The 21,776-nt window shown below is 35.4% G+C and overlaps 2 protein-coding genes across 4 annotated transcripts in view; one reads left to right on the top strand and one right to left on the bottom strand.

Moving 5' to 3' along the window:
* The first annotated feature begins 2,077 nt into the window (after window positions 1-2,077).
* Window positions 2,078-14,456, top strand: LOC106135453 (delta and Notch-like epidermal growth factor-related receptor). Its single transcript, XM_013335746.2, has 11 exons — window positions 2,078-2,550; window positions 5,045-5,257; window positions 5,730-5,902; window positions 6,957-7,075; window positions 7,156-7,309; window positions 8,587-8,841; window positions 11,010-11,152; window positions 11,940-12,062; window positions 12,482-12,584; window positions 13,591-13,763; window positions 14,035-14,456. The coding sequence occupies exons 1-11, from the start codon at window positions 2,078-2,080 to the stop codon at window positions 14,251-14,253; spliced, it is 2,148 nt and encodes a 715-aa protein (XP_013191200.2). The 3' UTR covers window positions 14,254-14,456.
* A 2,589-nt stretch (window positions 14,457-17,045) lies between these two features.
* The window catches only part of LOC106135498 (protein grainyhead), a 102,000-nt gene continuing 97,269 nt past the window's right edge, over window positions 17,046-21,776 (bottom strand). The window contains exons 11-15 of one of the 3 annotated variants that reach the window (XM_013335815.2): window positions 21,311-21,409; window positions 20,895-21,226; window positions 20,410-20,611; window positions 19,807-19,871; window positions 17,046-19,418 (exon numbers count right to left, since the gene is read on the bottom strand). In XM_013335815.2, the coding sequence (XP_013191269.1) occupies window positions 19,277-19,418; window positions 19,807-19,871; window positions 20,410-20,611; window positions 20,895-21,226; window positions 21,311-21,409 (840 nt within the window). In that variant the 3' untranslated portion in view covers window positions 17,046-19,276. The remainder of the gene's footprint in view (window positions 19,419-19,806; window positions 19,872-20,409; window positions 20,612-20,894; window positions 21,227-21,310; window positions 21,410-21,776) is intronic. The other 2 variants (XM_013335818.2, XM_013335817.2) reach the window with 2 other exon arrangements.

Here is a 21,776-nt window from a genome sequence, read left to right as displayed (position 1 = left end):
AAACCTGGTCAAGTGCGAATATAACTCGATCTGTGGGGTGAAGTGTTTTAGAAAAGTGGCAATTTTGTTTGATTCTATCGTATCGAAAATATTGTTCGTTAAGTTCCCCTATAATATAATTTACTGGCCTTAGTCACGATTACATCCTCACCTCTGGACAGGTTTTTAAACAAAGCGACTCCGTGTGTGTATAAAATAAAGTAAAAAGTGTATGTTTCTATTTCCATTGTACATAAACTTTATTTGCATTATGAATAAGCAGATGTTTTACCAAGTCCAGTAAAGCCCGCCATAGCTTTCGTGTCGACCACAAAGTTGTCATTGCCGGCGGCCGAGTGTATCATGCGGCGTGCCAACAGTCGTAAACCTGCTTAAGCGGGCCATTTAATACAATGCCACTTATTACCCTCTTAATATTTATAACACATACATGTTTCAATTAAAATTCAATCCTTTACTACTATTGTAGAATAGAATATTAATTGAAAAAAATTGTTTACATTTCTACTGTAGTTCAACATCAATTGTTTACGTACTTGTAGATATCAACTATCAATTGATTAAAAATCATAAGTAATGTTCTGAAAATAAGTTCAAATTTCTTTTACTAGTTGTGGTTTGTAGCTATAGGAAGCACCATAAACGAATTCATAACATGAGAAAAAAATCGACGGACACATCGAGATGGTAAATAAGTATTATGGACTAAAATGTCGTCGGACTAAAAAACCTTTAATAATAGATGATACCTATCTGCAAAAAAAAAAATACTTAAGAATAAGGCATAATTATTGTAGGTGACTTGTTAAGGATTGTAATTTCTTTGTTCGTTATTATGTACATTTATTAAAGGTTTTTTTTTGAGAGAGAAAAGTCTGTTTGCTTTCTCCCATGATATTTAGTCTGGGTGCATTGTTTACATGCAGTCACCGCTCACGCCTCATGACTGTTCGTTTGACAACTTTTCACCACGTGGTCGACTATACGACGATAAATAACTTTACCAGAAAAAAACTATATTCCTCAGTCAAATATCAAACATAAAGATATAATAAATACACGAGGTTATGGAAGTCACTCCTACCCTAACATTTGCAAGTTAAATATAGCGATAGGGGGCCACTGAAAATAGAATGTCCCGCAGCCTCGAGCTTCGCCACGTTAGGGAAATCGTTGGCATTACAGGCATGAAGTAAAATTAAGTAAAGATACAGGAGAGTAGAGGGTGCGCGCTAGGGCGGCGGGGTGCGGCGGCCGCGGCTGCCTCAGTGTCGCGGAGGCTGCGGGTCACACTGCCGCCCGCCCTGTGTCGCGCGCCGCCCAGCCAAAACATTTACTAAATTCTACCTTCATATATTTCCTTGTTAATCCCTTGATTTCTTCATTACAAGTTCAAACATTAATCAAGTTTAAAGTAAATTTTACTTTCATAAAAACATTTAAATTGAGTCAAAATAATTTCGGTTTCAGTGAATGTGTGAGAGGAACCATGACTTAATCATAAATTATTTTTGAATAAAAACATTATGAGATATATTTAAATTTAATTTTACCCTGGCCTGAATACTTACGTAAGTAAAACTTTTTTAAGCTGATATGTTTTCTGCTTGATGATCTGTAGATATTTGTCTAATGTTTTTAAAAACAAGAGCTACCTACCATTGTTCAGCTGAAGTGTTTGTTTGTATATTGAAAGCAGATTTAAAATGCAAATCAGGTGAGTAAACTTTATCTTAGGATCAGACAGGTGCTTCTGATCTGAAGAGGGTCGCCTCTCAAGGCGAGGGCTCTACAGCTTGTCCAATTATAGATGTTTTCCACAAGAGGCATCCGCGCTTCACCTTTTTGCCAATAATAGTACTTTGCGGTAACTTTTATAAGGATTCACTTGTGATAGTACTTACTTGTAAAAGTATATTTTTTTTCTTTTCTCATAAAGTTTTATATTTGCCAGGATTTACGGATCCCGAATTTGCCACAAGAAAGTGCCAAATAATAAAAAACAACACTACAAAATATTTATTCATACAGTATAAGAATTATAATACATAACATGAATCTTCAGAGTAAAACAAGAATGACTATTAAGGCATCTCGCTTTTTGCTAATGGCGACGGCTTTGTCATTAGTCGGCGATTGTTTCTGCGAAATCTCGACGGTCAAAGATGAGATTAAAAGCATCACAAGCACTCAAGCCTCTGCGGCTTTTAGTAAGAAAGCGAGTGTGAAGCTATTAGACCCTACAGTAGCGCCGAGTAGTGCTATGTTAACTACAAAGGGAAATAGAAAAACAACAAAAATGTTAATGGCGAACGAGAGCTCGACAACCGCGCGCTATTCTACGACTAAAGTGCATGCGAGCATAAAAGCCGTCGTGAAAAGTGCAAGAAGGCAAAAGTTAAACACTAGTTCCAGTGGGACGGCGAGCGCGGGGCATTCAGCGCGGCTTCAAGAGCGGCTGGCGGCCTTAGATTGCAATCTGCCGGTGCTGCCGAGTGCGTCACGACTCTGGCGCGGCAACGAAACGCATGAGCTCAATCTACCCGTCACGGTAAGGCACACTCAATGAGAAATCCATGATATCATATCATTACATTATAAAATAAGTAAACGTAGATGTTACAAAAAATAATCAAAAATATACCTAATTGGATGGGTGGGGTAGTACCTACTTATATAAAAATATTTCATTATTGAGTGACTGAAGTCAGCCAATCAAAGTAAACAATGTAAGTCCAAAAGAAGTTTATTTATCATGTTCCTTAGGGATCATAGAACACTATCGAGGAAATTTTAATTCTAGGCAAAAGCTAGTTAATTAATAGGTGATAGGATGAATATCTTTAAAACGATAAGACACATATGTATAAATATATCTCACATTATCAATAATATCAGTATCTGAATCTCAGTTCCACCATGCACCTGAACATGACCTTTCAGTCTTTTCGATACTGTTGACTCTGCCTACCCCTTAAGGAATAAGTAACAACTCCATATCTGTAACAAATATGTATAAGCACCTCATTGTATACTTTTCTATGTGGTCTACTGTACATGATAAATCTTCGTGAAGGTACAATAAGTATAGCGATTTTAAAAATGATAATATTCTTTTATTAAGTTTTTGGGGCATTTACATTTCATGAATGCGAGACCGCAATTTATCATAACCTCTGTAATGTCCCCAAGTATGATTAATTTACATGAAGTTAGATACAGTCACATTATACGAATGATGTCGCTAAATAAAACGTTACCATTTCGAGTAAAAGGCATTAGACAAGCAAAATTTATACGATGTTTATGCTCCCTTATTTCAAGTGTAATATCTTTTTCGCCAAAGTTTGATCGTGACAGCAGCGAGCATAGCGAGGTCGAATACATAAACCATAAATCGTCTTAGTGGAGGAGAAAAAAGGAAAAAAGCTTTTTTGCTCTACTGGTTGAACTCGGTTCATTACTCCTGTTAAGGGAAATGTCAGAGTGCTTATTTATATATGAGCTGAGAGCTCAGCTCAGATTATAGCAGAAAGAACTTTCGTCTTTTATTCTGATGAATACTTCAGACATATTTTCGGAATTTTCTCTTCGATGACTGTTGCGAGGTTGGTAATAGAATTGAACATTGTATTCAGGTATTGTGTGAAACTTTTTGTAGGTTATACGCACCGATTTAATATTATAAAACTATTTTATTAAGATATATATATTCGGTTCATTGAGTACATGGACAATTTCCTAATGGTTCTAATCTAAATAATTGATAAAAAAAAGAATATATTGATGAGGAATTCAATTTTAATACAGGTAATTTGTAAATGTTGTTGAAAATTAACAACGTTCTTGTAAATTAATATTAGTTACTCTTAATAATCCTGAATCTATACTTGCTGATTGTACTTTAAGTAAAGCGAAAAAAATTCACTTTCACCCAATGTATTTTAATAAAGTCGTTCATTAAAAATACAGTACATAGAAAACCCGAGACTTATATAATGATCACAAAGCACAAAAGCCCTGACCTGAGCAATAGGCTGCGCCGCGCGGATAGACGTGCCGGCTCTATGATAATCTAGTACTCGTACATGCAATTCCTGCAAACTTCTTTTGCTTCATCTTCTGAAATAATCATGCTTTGCGCACCCATATAAAATATCATATAGATATGAATAATACCATTAATAACCAAATCTGATTCCGATGCCTCTAATTTTCATCAGCGTAGGTACAAGTCTTTGATTTAAAGATATTTGGTGAATGAACGTGACAACTAAGATAACACCGGGATATACAAACTTTATCATTACAAAACATGGTTCACTACACACGTAAAGTGAGCAAATGTACGAAATTGCTGTGTTCGTATCTGTATTGGCGTTCTAATCTCCGCCAGAGATTAGTCGAGGAAATAGAGGTTGATGAACGAGGCATCATAAAATCGAACCAGGATGTATCTGAGTGGTAATTTAAACTCTGTTACTTCATGCAGACATTTGTATACTTTCTATGAAGTGTTTAAATATAAATAAGATCAATCAAAGGGAATCCAATGCTGGATATAATTCACACTCGTTATCTTTTTATCAAATAGAGACCTGCCTAATATTGCATATAATTTTTATATTCAATTTATTCATATGAATAATAGCGAAATCTAAGGCGATAAAAAAAATAATCTAATAAGAACAGATTCGTAGCACTGCAACGACGCTATATGTAGGCGATGGGCTAGCCTGCTGAACGTGGTCAGTCAGTCTTTCAAGACTGCTGACTGTGTCTATCCCGCAAAGAATATAGACGTGATTATATGAATGAATTAATGAACCAAAAGGAGCAAAAGTCCCTTAAAACACTTCAATTATGAAAGTTTTGCTTTATACAACTTTTCATCACTTTGATGGTACATCGTTATACTTATTGTACCGTCAGTTAATCTCTTTGATGCATATTTAAATTCGGCTAATAAAACACAGCCATTTCAATTTGTGTTCAAGCAAAGAGGTTAATTTGATAATTAATTAATGTGTGACTTTGTGGTGCGGATGGCGGAGGAGTGCGGGGGTGGTCCGGGGGGCGGAGCGGGCGCCGACGAGGAGTGCCCCCCGGTCATCGTGTCTTGGGAGGGCTCCACCGACATCCAGAGCGGAGACATACTTATCGTACGGATCGCAGACACTCTCCTCATTGACAACTCTAGCCAACTTGCCACAAAGAACGCCACTTCTGAAGCAAACTCTTCACATGACGTAGAAAGGTAAGGTTTGAATTTGTATGGTAAGAGCTTTGTGTTATTACGAAAGTAGATTTATTTTTGCATTCTTCGTCAAGTGTGTATATTCTATGGGTATCAGAATGTAGCTTTATCTGATTTTGAATACATATATGTACGATGTTATGCGGATTCCTAGACCTACTTACCCAGGATTCATTTAACTTTTAGAAATGAGATTATTATGAACAAAGTATTGATTTTCTGATTTTCAAAGGTTTCTTTTTGGTTAGTCTTGTAATTTTGCCAAAATTTCATTGAAATTCAAGAAAATGTACACTTACAGTTACAAGCGTAAGTAAATTATGTAAAACTAATATTATGTAAATGCATTACGGATAGTGAAATAATCTTTGACTTCCTTGTATTTTTGAACCAAATTTCCTATTCTCTTTAACGTGCCCCACCTTGCTTTTGTTTGACGTCATTTCTAGCGCTAACAGAAGGTTGTTTTCAGGGCCCACCACGCCCTCCTGCAGCCGGCAGTGTACCAAGTGACTCGGCAAGGCCACGAACACTGCGATGTTTCAGATGGAATGCTTCTGGATATAACACCTTTAGACGAACATGGAGCTAAACTCTTTACGTTGTATGACAAGGATCTTACTGAGGGTGTCAATTTGCTTATAGGTGATTAAAAAATGGATACTTTTTTAAGTCCTTTCTACGAATCGTGAGCTATTGAGATTTACTCATTCCTATTATGTTATACCTACCTACATATTATGTCGGAAGAAGAAGAAGAAGAAGAAGTGAAGAATAGTAGAATAACGCATATCTAAATCGACTGTAGTAGGTAAAAAGCTTCCCATCAAAAGAAATACAAAAGGATTTTTTGAAGTATTTACTTAACATTTATACATGAAAAAAACTCCGGAATACTTTTTTATTTATTCGTACAATACATTCGGTTAGTTATTGCACTATTTCCTTCCCAAAATCCTGTAGGTATGTTATTTTCTTATGACTTATTAAAACAGAAGTGATGGTTTCTGTTTTCAGATTAAAAAGATACTTTGTAAGATACTCTCGTAATGTATACAGCAATAATAATCCCGTAAAACCCTCGGTAGCGTCAGTAGTCTGGTCACGCAACAAGAGGTCTACATTAATTAATAAAGAGAGGGCAAATAAAACACTTCCCATAAAACCGCGTTGTGTTTGTTCTACTTTAATATGACGTGAAACGTGATGCTATGAAAACTCGGGCGGAGGAAATGCGTGAGATATGCGGGTCGGAACTACTAAGGAAATATCGAGGGAAAACGACGATGGTTTTATTCTGACGGCGAACAATATGTATGCGATGAATCTTCCCTCAAATATACTTTTATATGCCACTGTAAAAGCGTTCGTTCGGAATTTTATGATTCCAGTTGGAAAATTGTTGCATTAAACTTAAATGCAACAGAATGAAAATTCTCTTCCGCTGCGATAATAACGTCCACCCGTTGAGTGCAATTTTATTATGTCGAACAAGTCCATTAAGTAGAACTATCTCTTATCAGATGCAAAGCCTTTGCATAATCTATCATTTAAAATTTTGCGATGTAACTCGGTATAATAGCACTAAACAATTTTTTTCAGTATCAATTAATATTTACGCACTGATTCAATGTAAACCCTGAGAGATGAAGCAGTGAAGTATGCAATTATTTAAGAGCTATATGTTCATATTTTGCAGTGGTATCAGAGAATTGGGGTTCAAAATGTGTTCGGCTCAAAGTAACAGTGAAATCGGATAATTGTGGCGACAACCAAGATTGCTCGGGCAAAGGAGTTTGTTACACGAACGTTTCAATGGTAGGTCCATAAATTGAAGTATTCGGTGTTGAATCATTAGTCTCAATAGAAAGCCGACATTGTAATTGATGTGTTTGCAGGATGGGTACGAATGCCAGTGCTGCCCGGGCTACATCGGCTCGCACTGTGAAGAAAGGGACCCTTGCTATCCGTCACCGTGTCTGAATAATGGCATATGTGTCGAGCTCCCGCAATCAGTCAGCGGCGCCAACTACCATTGCCTGTGTCCGTTTGGTACTTATCCTATGTTTGAGTGGTTATAAAGTAATTTATGGTAGTTACACATACATATTTCGTTTATAGAGGTAACAAATATATGTCAGAATGGGTGCCTATATAAATTTCGATATCACTTAATTTAAGGTTATTTTACATATATTATAAGGTTACATTTGAAAAGAAATATTTTCTTCAGCAAAAGGTGTCTTGTTATGGAGAGAAAATGAAAGCGAAGAAAGTTAGTATCTTAAAAACGTGATTAAATTAAATATACTTCACTATCACTACATAGTATAAAACAAAGTCGCTTTCTCTGTCCCTATGTCCCTTTGTATGCTTAAATCTTTAACACTACGCACCGGATTTTGATGCGGTTTTCAATAGATAGTGATTCAAGAGGAAGGTTTATATTCTTTGGTCTATTTCTTCACTATGTAATTCCATCCATTAAATAGTGAAGAAATACTGTTATTTTTGAGGTCTCTAATGTGATGTCGTTAATTATCATATTTTTTTCCGCTTACATTGCAAACGCAGGCTGAACCCTACAGAATTATGAAAATAATGTACTAATCATTTGTACACAATGAAAAGGTGTACCGAAAACTCCGCGATGGTATATGTCTGTCTCTCATGGATATCCCACAATAACATTTTTTGTCATTTTCATTTTACGACAAAAAATATGGCAAATGAAGCAGTTTTAACCAACACGGCATTAATTCTTATCGAATTATATATACAATATCTTAAATACATTGTTGATTTAATATAGATATTTTTCTGTAGTGTATTTAGTGTCGCTAGTATGAAATAAATTCATAAGTTTTTAGAACAATTGTAAGTACAATTGTTACTCGTACATCATAATAAAACTAATTTAATTTGTTGATATTTTATTGTATTGTATGATTGATAAATTGCCGTGTGGTTCCCGGCACCAATGAAAAAAGAATAGGACCACTCCATCTCTTTCCCATGGATGTCGTTAAAGGCGACTAAGGGGTAGGCTTACCAAATTTGGGATTCTTCTTTAGGCGATGGGCTAGCAACCTGTCACTATTTGAATCTCAATTCTATCATTAAGCCAAATAGCTGAACGTGGCCATTCAGTCTTTTCAAGACTGTTGGCTCTGTCTGCCCCGCAAGGGATATAGACGTGACCATATGGTCCAACAAATTACATACATATGTATGTATGTAATTTGTTGATCAGAAACAGATATAAAGGAAGAAATAACAAAACAACCAATAAAAATGTTCTATAATTTACTTATTTTTATTTTATTCAGGCTACGTGGGCAAGAATTGCGAGAAGGACCCTTGCTCTTCAGCTCCATGCACGAACGGCGGGTCGTGCATGAGCATCGCCATGAACGGCACGACCATGTTCCACTGCGCGTGCGCACAAGGCTGGGCAGGCGCGCGCTGCGAGCTGTCCATAGCGGCTGGCGCCTGCGCTTCCAATCCGTGCGAAAAGGGCATCTGCGTTGAACAACTGGACAACGACATTGAAGGGAAAGAGTACCGCTGCTTTTGTGAACCAGGTAAGATCTCTACATTCATTTTATTAGTTCTTTTAATATGTTTACCTATATCTACATACATATATTCAATTTCGTTGCCCGCTTTTTACATTATTATTATAGCAACAACAAGATAAAGAAGGAATAAAATCTAATTTTGAAATAACGAAACAATAATTTCATGAAATTTTAAACTTGTTGCTTTGTTATGTTTTCTTACTTTTTACATTATCTCCACCACAAAACTTCGTAAAGTATTCATATCAAAGCACTGTATTAACTTTTTTCAAAGTGGGCAATTATGGTAAGCAAATTATTTATCAAATCATATATTTAGCATTGAACTATGGCCTTCCCTCTCAAGTCAATGATAAGTGGTCGATAAAGCCTAGACAGTGACGGATTAATTTCCCTATAGTTGAATAAAGTTGTTATATAAGCTATTTGGAATGGAATGTTGTATAAGCGGATTAAATGTATTTCCTCTGTCAAATGCTGCAATTCTATCGTAGTTAGAAGTCGTTTTGAACTCAGTCAATTTAATAATGCTTAATCTTGTTTGCGATAGTTGGCCGAGCGAATTGTCTGGGTGATTTATTTGAAGTCGAGTTGGAAGGTTGCCCGCAACCGCTGACCGTACGAGCCTTAGGGCACTATGCCATTTCAAGCGATACTCATCAGCGCAGCATTGATTTAATAGACGTTTCTTGTATCGTATTTAAAAATTAAGTGATTGCCTAATTTGAAACGGTATTTCAAGCAAAAAAAAATAATAGACTGTTTTTTTCCGGGTTAACTGTGTTAAGATAAGGCAGTCAAAAAAGTATGCCCCTGGAGGTAAACTAATGCATCTTGGAAAGCTTTTTCATACGACTTACTTCAGTGTGCTCCCGTATTATTAATTTATATATTTATATACATCACGAAAAAAAATAAGAATAGAACTTAAAATAAAGAGAAATTCAGTACAAGGGCACTACTTATTGTATTTATTGTCTTCTTTAACGATATTATACCTATTATACGGTTAAATACATAATCTCTTGGACAACATCAGCTTTAAGATTGAATTTTTGCATGTTTCATAGCTTGATATCGAAGGTTGATATAGTTTCTAAAATGCTGTTATACAAACGGACAGATCTACAGAACTTCTTATCATTTTACTCGGATTGTCCACCCGACCTACTCAAAGAATAACCAAAACAAGAAGTTCTTTGCAATAACTTATACTCGATTTAATATTTTAGACTTTAGTAATTGTTGACTCCTTTTAGATCTTTTCAGTCCAATCATACGTAAAAGCTGAACTAATATTCATCGATGCCACTCGTATAAAGCCCAAATTAATTCCTTATTTACGGACTTAATTTATCTAATCCATTGCGAATGTTAGCTAAAAAGATCTAAAACATAGAAGCCATAGTTACTATCCAAAAATAAAAGAAAGAAAGTCGAGGCGAATTAATCAAGGCTTGTTTTCCCGAAGCGGAGAAATTCATGCTTGATGCAAACAAACAGTCCCTCGGGCCGTATTGTCTTTCGCCAAAGGGAATTTGATACTTGTTTTCGTTGTTGTATGTTTACGGTCCGCATATATACATTTTAAGTTTATTTACTCTGAGCCGAGCAAATTAAAATGAAATAAAGTCCTATAAAGTAGGTACTTTTATTGTGTTTTTGTTTGCCTGGATTCGTAAAATTACAATATTAATATATATGGTACGTCAGCAATGTTGATTTCCATTCGAATTCAATCTTTTAGACTCCTTATTCGTATCAATTTAGCTATCGAATAACATACCTATGTTTTCTATAAGCTCGTGTTTGTTTGAAGTATTTATCTCCAGATGACACATATGAGTAAAAGCATAATATAAAAGAGACAGGAACTGAAGAAAATTTAAAATTTGATCATTTGCCATTTTTTTTATCAAATTGGGTTTTTATTTTGATTAAGAGTATCCTTAAGCGACAAGCTTGCTTGTGAACGAATCAAAAGCAGTAGGTATATTAATGATCGTAGTAAGATATAGTCAAAGTATATTTTACATAAAAATAAAATAAGTTCTTTTATCGGTATTTCAATAATCGATTAGTCTAAAATATCATCCCTCTGGCGTTAGTCCCGGAAAGTATCGAAAGCCCGGCTTCGCTATGAACAAATAAAATAAAATTTATTTTTCCAGGATACACAGGTGAAAGATGCGAGTTGGAGTACAACGAGTGCGAGTCGTCTCCATGCGAGCATGGCGGGACCTGCAGCGACCGTGTGGCGGGCTTCGAGTGCTTCTGCGGACGCGGCTACACCGGCAACACGTGCCAACTGAAGGTCGCTCCCACAGTTTAGTGCAAACACACAGAGAATACAGAAATAGCGCTGTGTTTAGCATTATTCATATCTAACATGTGCTCATAGTTAATTTGGTATCGCGATTTCATAATAACTGCTGGACCGATTGTTAGTTATTTTTAAATATTAGTGGTATTAAACTGTATTCATAAAGTTGGGATTAAATAATCCCTGATTAAACTATCACTGCAAGTGTTTTTAACCTGCCCATTGCTTTGACCTTCCGCGTTCCCAAACACTAGTGATGAATGAAGTACGAAATCTGTTCGAATTGCATTTTGTACATTTGCAACGTGCCGATAAGCCAATACACGTATAAATAAACACCTATTTCATGTCCAAGAACATAAAATTTATCCACTTCGTAGATAGGTCAAACGATGCCATACTTATCCTATCATTTTGAGAAAAACTTGAAGCGGCTACATGGAAATGCACTTTGTGGTAATTTTTCTGTAACAACCTAAAATGATTTCATCGAATAATATTTTGCGAATCATATGGTCAATAATTATGCATTGTAATATTGTTTTAATACTTATTTTGTTTGAAAATTTAGTAACTTCAATAAACTAAACGCAAATTACCAACATTATTCACATTAATTCCTTTTAGTTTTTCTTATTGATGAGATATTTGGACTTTATTATAACTAAGATTGATTGCAACATCATATTATATTAATTTTTTTATTTATTATCATCAGGCGTAAATCAGTAGGTACACGAATCCAAACGAAATACAGATTAATATCAAACTTATACAGGTTGACCTGTGCTCGCCGAACCCGTGTTCCGAACGCCAGTTCTGTGTGGACCGTGGTAACAACTACGCCTGCGAATGTCCCCATGGCTTTGTCGGGGAAGAGTGCCATATACCAACCAGATCGGTAAAAACCACTTACATACTTAATCACTTGTTTTTCCCTTAAGGGGTAGCCAGAGCCAACAATTGAAAGACACGCGAGGCCTCGGTCAGTTGCATGGTACAATGATGGCATAAAATTATCAAAACTTTTCAAAAGCCAATTATTATTGTCTTCTACAGATCACAAAAGTACAACTTTGTCGCTTTGTATGAATGTCAAACGAAAATTAAGCACAAATACCAAATTACTAGTGTATCGACAATTCCTCAGGTTCGTGACAGGAAAAGAGCTGCTGATAAAGCAATAAGATATAATTTAGAACATAAAGAAAATTTCCTATTTTGATGTCATAATATAATGAAAGACAACTTATAAACTGTAAAAAGGAACATTTGGCCGAATTCAGCATACGTATAAAAATTATACTTCCTATTCTTTAGGCTTGTGACACCACCCCGTGCGCTCATGGAGGCACCTGCTGGAGTGATATGGACTCCTTTTACTGCTCCTGCCGCCCAGGATACACCGGAAAACTATGTGAAGGTATTACACATTTCGCTACAACAGATTATTGTGTGAAATTCTAAAATGTATTATGTGTGTGTAGTGAATAAAATATTACTTCAAATTGCAATACCATAATTAAACACACTTTTATACCATTCCCATTTCCGGTTAATAATACTTTGTCATACTAAACAAATAACAATTAAATACTTATTACTACTCCGTTTTTTTTTCCATTGTCGAAAGTTCAGAGTAATTTGATTAGTCAAACGGTTTTACATACATACATACATAAAATCACGCCTCTTTCCCGGGTCAAACGGTTTTTCTTGTTCTTTTTCTGTTCTCCTGTTTATCCTGTTCTTTTTGTAGATACTCTTGTACAACGTACATTCATTATTATTTTTTTGTTCGTAGTTTGTCTACGTTTCTCGTAGAAGACAAATTATCCCAGATCATTTGTGCAAATGCTATGATTGTCAACATAAAATAAAAATTAATAAATATGAATCAATAAGAAAAATGCTTAGTTCTCTCAAAGTTCCTGTAAAATCTGTTTTGGTAAAATATATGTTTGTAAGTTGTCTCAATTAGCGAGTTAATAATATGATTGATAATAATATTCGCGTGGATAAATCAACTTGAATGGACGCTTTGATTACTACAGCTGAAGTACTCCGTTGGCAAAATGTCTACGAAGTAATCAATCATAATAATGGATGAAATGTGGGACTTCTGCCGAGGAAATTGAAACGCTAGCCATTTGCGTTGTTTAATATTTCGGAGAAATTACGAATCGAGGTGGAGATAAAAACGAGAAGTCCGCCTAATGGGATTCTAGAATATTTGTAATATAAGTTTGTTTGGTTTGTAAATTATTTTATTAGCGGTCTTGTAAAAAGAAAAGGGTTTTTTTTCATTCGAATGCGAATTAAAATTAATAATTTCAGGAACTGAAGATTTTTAAAGTTTTTTTTAATTAAATTTTAGTTATACTAATTGACTTATACCTATTATGCCTAAATAGTTATGATGTTTCCAGAGGACTTCATCTTGGAGTCCGTGGTGGGTGACGAAAGGGAGATAGAAGAGCGTCGTGGCGGAGGCTCGGTTCGCGAGGTCCGTCTGCCTCTGGGGCTGTACCATGATCGCCTGCACAATGTGTATATAGCGGCCGGTACCCTGGGGGCTGCAATCGCGATCGTCGGAGTTGTGGTGAGCGATTCTTCTACGATACTTTTCAACTTATACCTTCAACTGGACTCATCTGCAATCTGATATCATTTGCACTAGATTCTTACTTGTCAGCAGCGTCCTTAAAGTCTTTATGCACTCGAATACAAAATTATTTTGTATTAAGCATTTTTATAGGCACTACACTAGAAATCATGAAAATTAAAAATTAACACAAAAGTTTAATTCATAGACTTTCTTTCAGGGACTAAAGATTTGAGCCATTCTCAAATTACATTCCCAACATTTTCAGGTGACAGCGTGTCACTGCCGGGTAAACAAGACCTACTCTCGCATCCTGTCGCGGCTGTCCCGCGTCACCGAGCCCGGCCCCACGCACCACTGGCTTCAGGACAAACGTGCTCCACCCGCCTCCGCTCCATTCCCACCACCATCTGCTACTCTTGACACCACAGATATGTACTACACTCTTGACTTCAGCGACAGCCAGAGCTCCCCACTCATTCAATAGCAATCATTGTTGAACTGCTCCGAAGGGGAACGGTTCAAAATTCAGATATAATGGGCTGAGGAAAGCGCCGCAAAATTGGCTGGAGTAGTGCTATACCGACAAATACCAGATCATCATGTTCGATGAAGGACAAATTTATAACGCAAGGAACAGTTCGTCGACTTATAGCAGATCAAGAAAAGGCGGAATAAGTACTTGTTGGATCATCGGGACTATATAATAGTTGCTTGTCAACAGATGGAAATGTATTGTTGCTTGAAGTGTCGATGGTAATATTTTTTAAAATTTTTGTGATTTATGTTCAAGTTGCCCTTAATAGTAAGTGGAGATTTAAAAAATTACGTATTTAAATAAAAAACATGATCAATTAATGAAACCGACTTTTGTCGAATGCTCATAAAATTTATCGACATGGATTGCAATATGCCGAATGCGTTTATTTCGAATTAATAGGCTTTCATTAAATTGGACAGAAGCAACTGTGACTGAATAATAACCGTATTAAGTGCTACGATGTTGGCGGCTGCTTTGAATTGTTAAATTTTATAGCTAGGTAGAATAAATGAATGGGAATGAGCAAATTTAATGTTTGGTTTAGATGTTAATAATTTTATTTGTCTTTATCAATGTTGCCAATTGTTATTATTTATCCATTTACTTTTACTAAATAGAACGTTTTAGGGTTTAGGTTTAGATTTGTTGTGATGTTAAAGGAAGAAAGTAGATAAATAAACAACATAGACCCAAATATTTGAGATGTCAAGATCTGAAACTAGCAATTAGATACTTGCAAGTCATATGAGATCTAAATCGTGTATTGAAATATTTACTTTATTAATGGCAATATTTATAGTGTTTAAAATTACGGTGTACTAACAACATAGTACATATAGTTATATTAATTTATTTTACTTAAAATTTAATGTTAAAAGTGAAACTTAAATATATTTTTAATCATTTAGTATAACAAAATAAAGGATGCAAGATCTATAGATTAAAAGGTTTTATAAACTTTTACTTAAATCTAGTTTGTTTTCATAAAATAAATATGAGTCATTCTTAAGAATTAAATAATCAAATGCTAAGTTATAGAGAACTGAAAGTGAGTAACTGAATCTTATTGAAAATCTATTGTGGTCAGTCATACAATGTCAATCACCTGAGGAACTCTTATTGATTATATTGAAATATTTTCATCTTCCTTATGTTTTTATTCTATATATGTATATTATGTTTACGGAATATTTTAATGCATTTTTCCTTGCTACATATTAGTTAACTATCTCTTAATGATCTTAGTATAGGTATATTTAGATATATACCCTTATTCGGACGTCTCTAGTACTTCTTCATAGATATCTCAGTTGGTGCATCTATCCAATTGATATTTTAAAATATCGAATTAAATGTTTACTTATTCGAAAACGTCTTTCTGCTTTAAGCTTTCGTGTTCTATATTAATAATGCTTTTGGGTGTGTAAATATGTGAGAATTCTTGTTAATAAAAGACTTAAACTTAATTAAATTCAATTTAAGAGTTCGTATTGTTTTAATAGACAATTTCCTTAGTACACATAAGTTTATCATTATTATTAAGTCTTTGCATATGAAATTGGCGTTTGGTATAGGAGGAATAAAAAGTCGAATACTTTTAATGTATTATATTTATTTAATCAAAGTGAGAACCATTATTATCTTTGCACTTTTGCCATCTCATAGGTATTTCATTTAACCCCTTTACTAAAAAAAAACATTCGGATGAGAATCAATAAAATCTTTGACGGCGGTTTGGACTGCCCGCCCTATTGGAGTTGAATTTTCATTTGAAGAACTTATTTTTTAAATTTCGAAAAAAATGGTAATCTGTTGGAGCAAGGTCCGGAGGGTAAGCTGGATGCCTTAGACATTCCAATTGAAGCTTCATTGATTTGGTAGCCTTCTGTTGTGCAGTGTGTGGTCTAGCGTTGTCGTGAAGCAGCAGTGGCGTGGAGCGATTGACTAGCCTCGTTTGTTTAGCAGCTAGCTTTTCCATAATATTTTACGATTGCTGACAATAAACGTCTGCCGTAATTGTCTGGCCAGATTTGAGAAAACTGTAATGGACGACACCGGCACTAGTCCACCAAACGCTTCAAAGTAACTTTTTTGCGTCAATTTCGCTTGGAGCAGAATTTGGTTGGCTGTCCAGGGTCTACGACCGACCAACCGTTATACACATCAATAATCCTTCTAGCCGTTTCCGCAGCATTGGTGCCACGGTAGAACTCGTACTCGTTAATATCGCAATATTTCAAGTTTTCCATTTTGTAAACTGAGTGACACAAATAGAAAAATCTGAAGAAAAAAACAAATGAATGACGAATGAAATAGCTATATAAATTTGAATTTGGAATTCCCAACCAAAGGGATTTGAGATTAAAGTGACAAGAAAATGCCCCAATTTCACATGTAAGGACCTAATATAAAATTAAAAATGAATGTTTTATGAACTAAAGTTATATGTATATGAGCTAGGTGGACGAAATTCCACAAAGACCTATGCGTCTGCACTGTTTAGAAAAAAATATACCTAGTCTTTTTTAGCAATAAAGTTTTTACTGTCTGGGGAAATATAATATTATTTTGTTTTTAAAAAGATTTGAAGTAAATATTAGATATGGATAAAGCAATAAAACTCAATCGTAATTGTATAAAGAGTAGGGCAGAAGGAGAAAAATGGAAACAATGAAAAAATGTTCGACGTTTTGAAGAAAAACATTTTTATTTAGATTATAAACTTTGATAAAAATAATTATATTAATAATATTTTATGACAACTTACAAATATTCATATAAAATAATAACGTAACATCTATTCGATTAAAACTTAGTACAGTAGAATCTAATATCGAAAATGTGCTACCACTTTCTGGATGTGTTTAACTAGTGTGACTAATATCTCTGCATTCGGGGAGGTTCGCCGCGCCGCCAGAGCCTCCGACCCTCACCCAACACTCTGAACATTGCACTGCCTCGGCCGCGTACTAGCGCAGCTCCCGGCTGGCGGCGCGCCGCAACCACGCCATTTACTACATTAACTGCTCTATGTATTATTGCTACTGACATTTGTGACTTATGACGAGATTCAGAATCACGATCTAACATCATTGTAAGTAAAAATTAAAGCTGCACAATTTATCATAAAATTATAAGTACATAAATAAATATAATTACGGAATACGTATAAGTAGGTATAGAAATAACAATGTAAGAGTCCGCTCCACATTGTATGGATTGGCAAATGCAGACTTTGAGCAATCAAATGCGCCTACGGGCTACGTGAATACATTTTATTAAGAAAAGACAGAAAACAGAGTACTAAAAATACAGTGGAGAGTCATTAACGAGTGTAAGCCAAAAAATTAAAGATCCAGTATTATCAAAAACCAAACGAAATGATGCGAAGGACGGAACAAGTCACAACGCAATCGCAGCTAATAAAAACATTTTTATAGACAATACAATATAGTAACACTATCCTAATTAAAAATTCGATATCTAGTGATGCAAGTCAGAGAGTAAAAAACAAACTACGTTAAAAATTCTACATCTAATATATATTCTAAATTATGTCATAATATGGCAGTTAATCGAACCGTCCGCTCTAGGCACAGGCACACAACATATCGTGGAAGATAATTATCTTCTAAAACAAATTCGAAAAACAGAACCTTGTTCTGAATTTGAATCGGATTCGGTGGAGAAAACCTTATTTAATAATATCTGTGTTTTTCTGTCCGTGTTTGTTCGTAATTCAAGAAATGCACTTTTATTTATTAAATTCTTTTTATGTCAATAAACTATTATTACAATGACAGTATTCCTGTATTCGAACTGAATTTAATTATAATCAGAAATGTATGTATTCAATCCATATAACATGAAATCTTAGATTTATTATTAAGTCTTGGAGACTTTTCTCTACATAAACAAAATTTTTGTCATGGCCCGATAACTTACGTATCGAAATTCAATTTATTTATAACAAAATGTATTTAACATTTAACTTAAAGTAACATATACACAAACCACTCCCGTCAATGATAATGTTAATATTCTTCGTTCGGACTTGTGACTATCTTCAAATGACTACTTTATTTATTTATTATGCAGATTTGATCTCTATATTCACGTCCAAATACAATTCATTTTTATTTAAACATTCGGCAAATATGTATATTCTTTACTTTTGTAAAGAATTAGAAGGACAAATGAAGCATTGCAAAAAGTACTAATATTCCGTTTATATCGAAGAAAACAAATGGCATTATGCAAAAATGGAAAACCTGCCTTAATACTCTTAAACTAAAGTAGAGTGTACTAGTGAATGAATTGAGCGAACTTAAAGAACAAACTTACGAAAATAAAACTTAACAAAGTGGATGGCATGGAATTTGACTTAACTCACTTACATTTAATGATTATTAAGTATAATTATTATTATGACGAAGGCACATATTATGAATTTTATCTTTGTAGATAAATAATATCTACCTCGATTTGTGACAAGAATTTCTTACTTTATCATCATGGCAAGATTTAAAGGTACCTGTTGAATTGATAACTATACATATAACTAGCGTGAAATCCAAGTGAATGGCACATATTCAGCAACAGATAACTATTCATATACACATCAGATAATTAAGGAAATAAATCTCTCTTTATTAAACATCAAATCAATTTTTGCCATCACATATGTATGTAGTCGCATACGCATATATTTTTAATTTCATAAGGCACTAAATTAGATAAGTATATACAAAAAGGGATCCTATTCAATTGATTCATCTAGCGATCAACTTTTTGTGATATCCAGTTTCAATAATGTTCTGGTGAGGAATCGCTTAAAAGTTAATTTCAACCTGAGATCGACATATTTCGAGACATCCTTATCTCATATATAAATAATATACTCCACTTATCGAGAGTTAAAGGGAATCTAACGTCTGTCAGATTTGGGGAGTCTGTAGAAAGGCTGGGGCTAGTGGTCCAGCGGCAGCTCCACGAACGTGATGTCGTAGAGCGGCTCGTCCTCGCTGGCACTGGCCGGCCGCACTTCCAGCAAGAACAGGTCCTCGTTGCAGTAGTAAGCCAACATTTCGTCGTCAATTTTGGCCGTAATCCTGAGTAAATATGCATTAGTGTTAACGCGCTTGTTAATCAAAGACTAAATATACTTTACCCGACACAATTTACTATTTAATATTTAGGTAAACAACGTTATTACTATTGAGTGCTTTATTTATTATTAAAGTGCAAGTGCTTGGCAATAATGCAAATTAAGTTTGTGGGTATTGATTAAATGTGGGCAGGTAGGCGATCAGGATTGGGTGATTAAGTGATCAATTGCAACTTTTAGTCATTTACCGAAACGGCCAGCGATACTGGCGTCATAAAGGTACAAGCATTGCGAAGTTAGTGGCGCGCCCTCTGGACAAGCGATGCTCCATTAACGCGAGGCGGCCGGTGTTCACTCTAACAAAACTATTGAGGCCAATGAAAACCACTTACCCTTTCTTGTTCTTTCGATAAAGATTATTAATTGCCGAACTTGAAATTTTGTACTTATTCTCAATCTGAAAATAAGCAAAATATAAAAATTACAATGGGCCTTTGCCATTTTAAACCGAGACGTCTCGTCTAACGGAACGAATAGTAACCGGTCTAGTGGTTTCTCGAGAAAATTTGTGATTCGCGCACGTACATTATAGAGGTATCCGGTGCAGCGGCCGGCCGCGCGGGTGTTAATTACAACATGCAGTTATGATGATCGTGTGTATTGTATTAGACGGGGTTATAAAGCGCCACATCGGTTACAGCATCGTCGCAGGCGGCGGCAAGCGCAAGCGGGCCAGCGCCCGCGGCGTGGACGAAGCGTCTCGATTCCTTTCGTTATTTAAATAAAAACCAAACAATATTCCAAAATAAAAAACGAAAACAAAGTGACGATAAAACGAGAAAGCTGTGAAGTTTCTCGCTCGCTCGTACTCTGCGGTTAGCAGACATCACCAAGGTTATTCTCGTGCTACCGCCTGGTGCGGTATACCACTCGATACTTTACTCGATGGTAGGGTATCAAGTGGCGTGTTTTTAGTTTATTATAGAGTGACTCACAGCATTAAGCAGTCCCTGCGTGGTAGGCGGCGCGACATGAAGCGGCGTGTAGACGTCGTCGGTGTCCTGCCGCACGTACAACATGACGCGCTCGCTCAGCGGCGGCGTCGACGTGCGGGCTCGCTTGCCCATCACGCTCTCCAACTCCAACGAGTCCTTACGGTCGCTGTATGGCGATAAACCACCTACATCGGATCGGTACCTGATAATAAAATTAATTTAAATGATACTGAAGACATGTAAAGCGCGCTGGCTTAAGTTGGCAAGTAGTAAACCTTTAAGAAGATTTTTTTTTTATTAAACACAGGTATCGCATTTTTTTGTGCCACATATAAATCAAAAAGATTATGCCCTTTATTAGTTGGTTAATTGTTTATTTTTGGAGTGCGCAAATTTATTTATTATACAGAATGTTATTACACGCTAGTTAGATTAGAGAAGTTATCTAAGGAGTATATATACCAATTGAAATAATTTTCACTTACGCTGGCGCATCTGGTGGGAAATGATTGTGGAATTTAAGGGCTGGTGCTTGAGGTTTGGCTGCGTGCAGGAGGAATGGTGATGCTCCTTTTAAATGTGCTTCTGCTAACGCTTCATCATGCCCGTAGAAACCCTGGATGTCCATTCCAGCCAACTTGTCTATGTCTTCAGCCGGGCTGAATAGAACTGGTGGTTTTGTCAAATCCGCCATTGAATAGAACTCGCTCCTTTCTGTGACAGGATGGTATATTTCATCCAATTTTTTCCTATTGGTTGCTGACATTTTCCGTTTGGCTGCTCTTCTTTCTTCGTCTCTCGTTTTTCTTTCGGCACCCTAAAATATAATTAAAAAGAATGATTAATAAGTAAAAGAAGAGTCAGTATTCTTGAAATACAAATAATTATATATGATACTCACCTTATCACAGAAGACCTTGATTTGACAATATCCTCTATGATAGACTTGCGTGTCCCTTGGATCCTCAAATGTGTCGATCTGAATGTGAAGTGGAAGACCCTGTAAAAAGGTTAAGTGAAGTTAGAGAACTTCTCTTTTACCAAGAACGATATAAGAAAAATTGCAATTCAAAAATTTTGTATCCTATAATAATGAATAAAAATTTTGTATTTTATTCTTTAGGCAAGGCATTAAACTACATCTTGCTACTTTTAAGATCTCTATGAAAATATTAAGTACTTAATAATATGGTTTCCTAGCATAAAATTTGTAAATTCATATTCATCCGAATTTTGTTTCTAGTGTAGTCGTAATAAGTATAGGTTCACGTTTAATGTGAATGTATAATAGTTAGGTATCATCATATTTTTGGCTAATGATTTTACGCATGAATTGCACGGCTGTCACGGAATCGTAACAAAAAAGG

The sequence above is a fragment of the Amyelois transitella genome, chromosome 3 (assembly GCF_032362555.1).
Source record: "Amyelois transitella isolate CPQ chromosome 3, ilAmyTran1.1, whole genome shotgun sequence".
NCBI classification, from domain to species: Eukaryota; Metazoa; Arthropoda; class Insecta; order Lepidoptera; family Pyralidae; genus Amyelois; species Amyelois transitella.
Note: the sequence above shows the minus strand (reverse complement) of the source record. Positions and strands in the feature narration are given on the sequence as shown.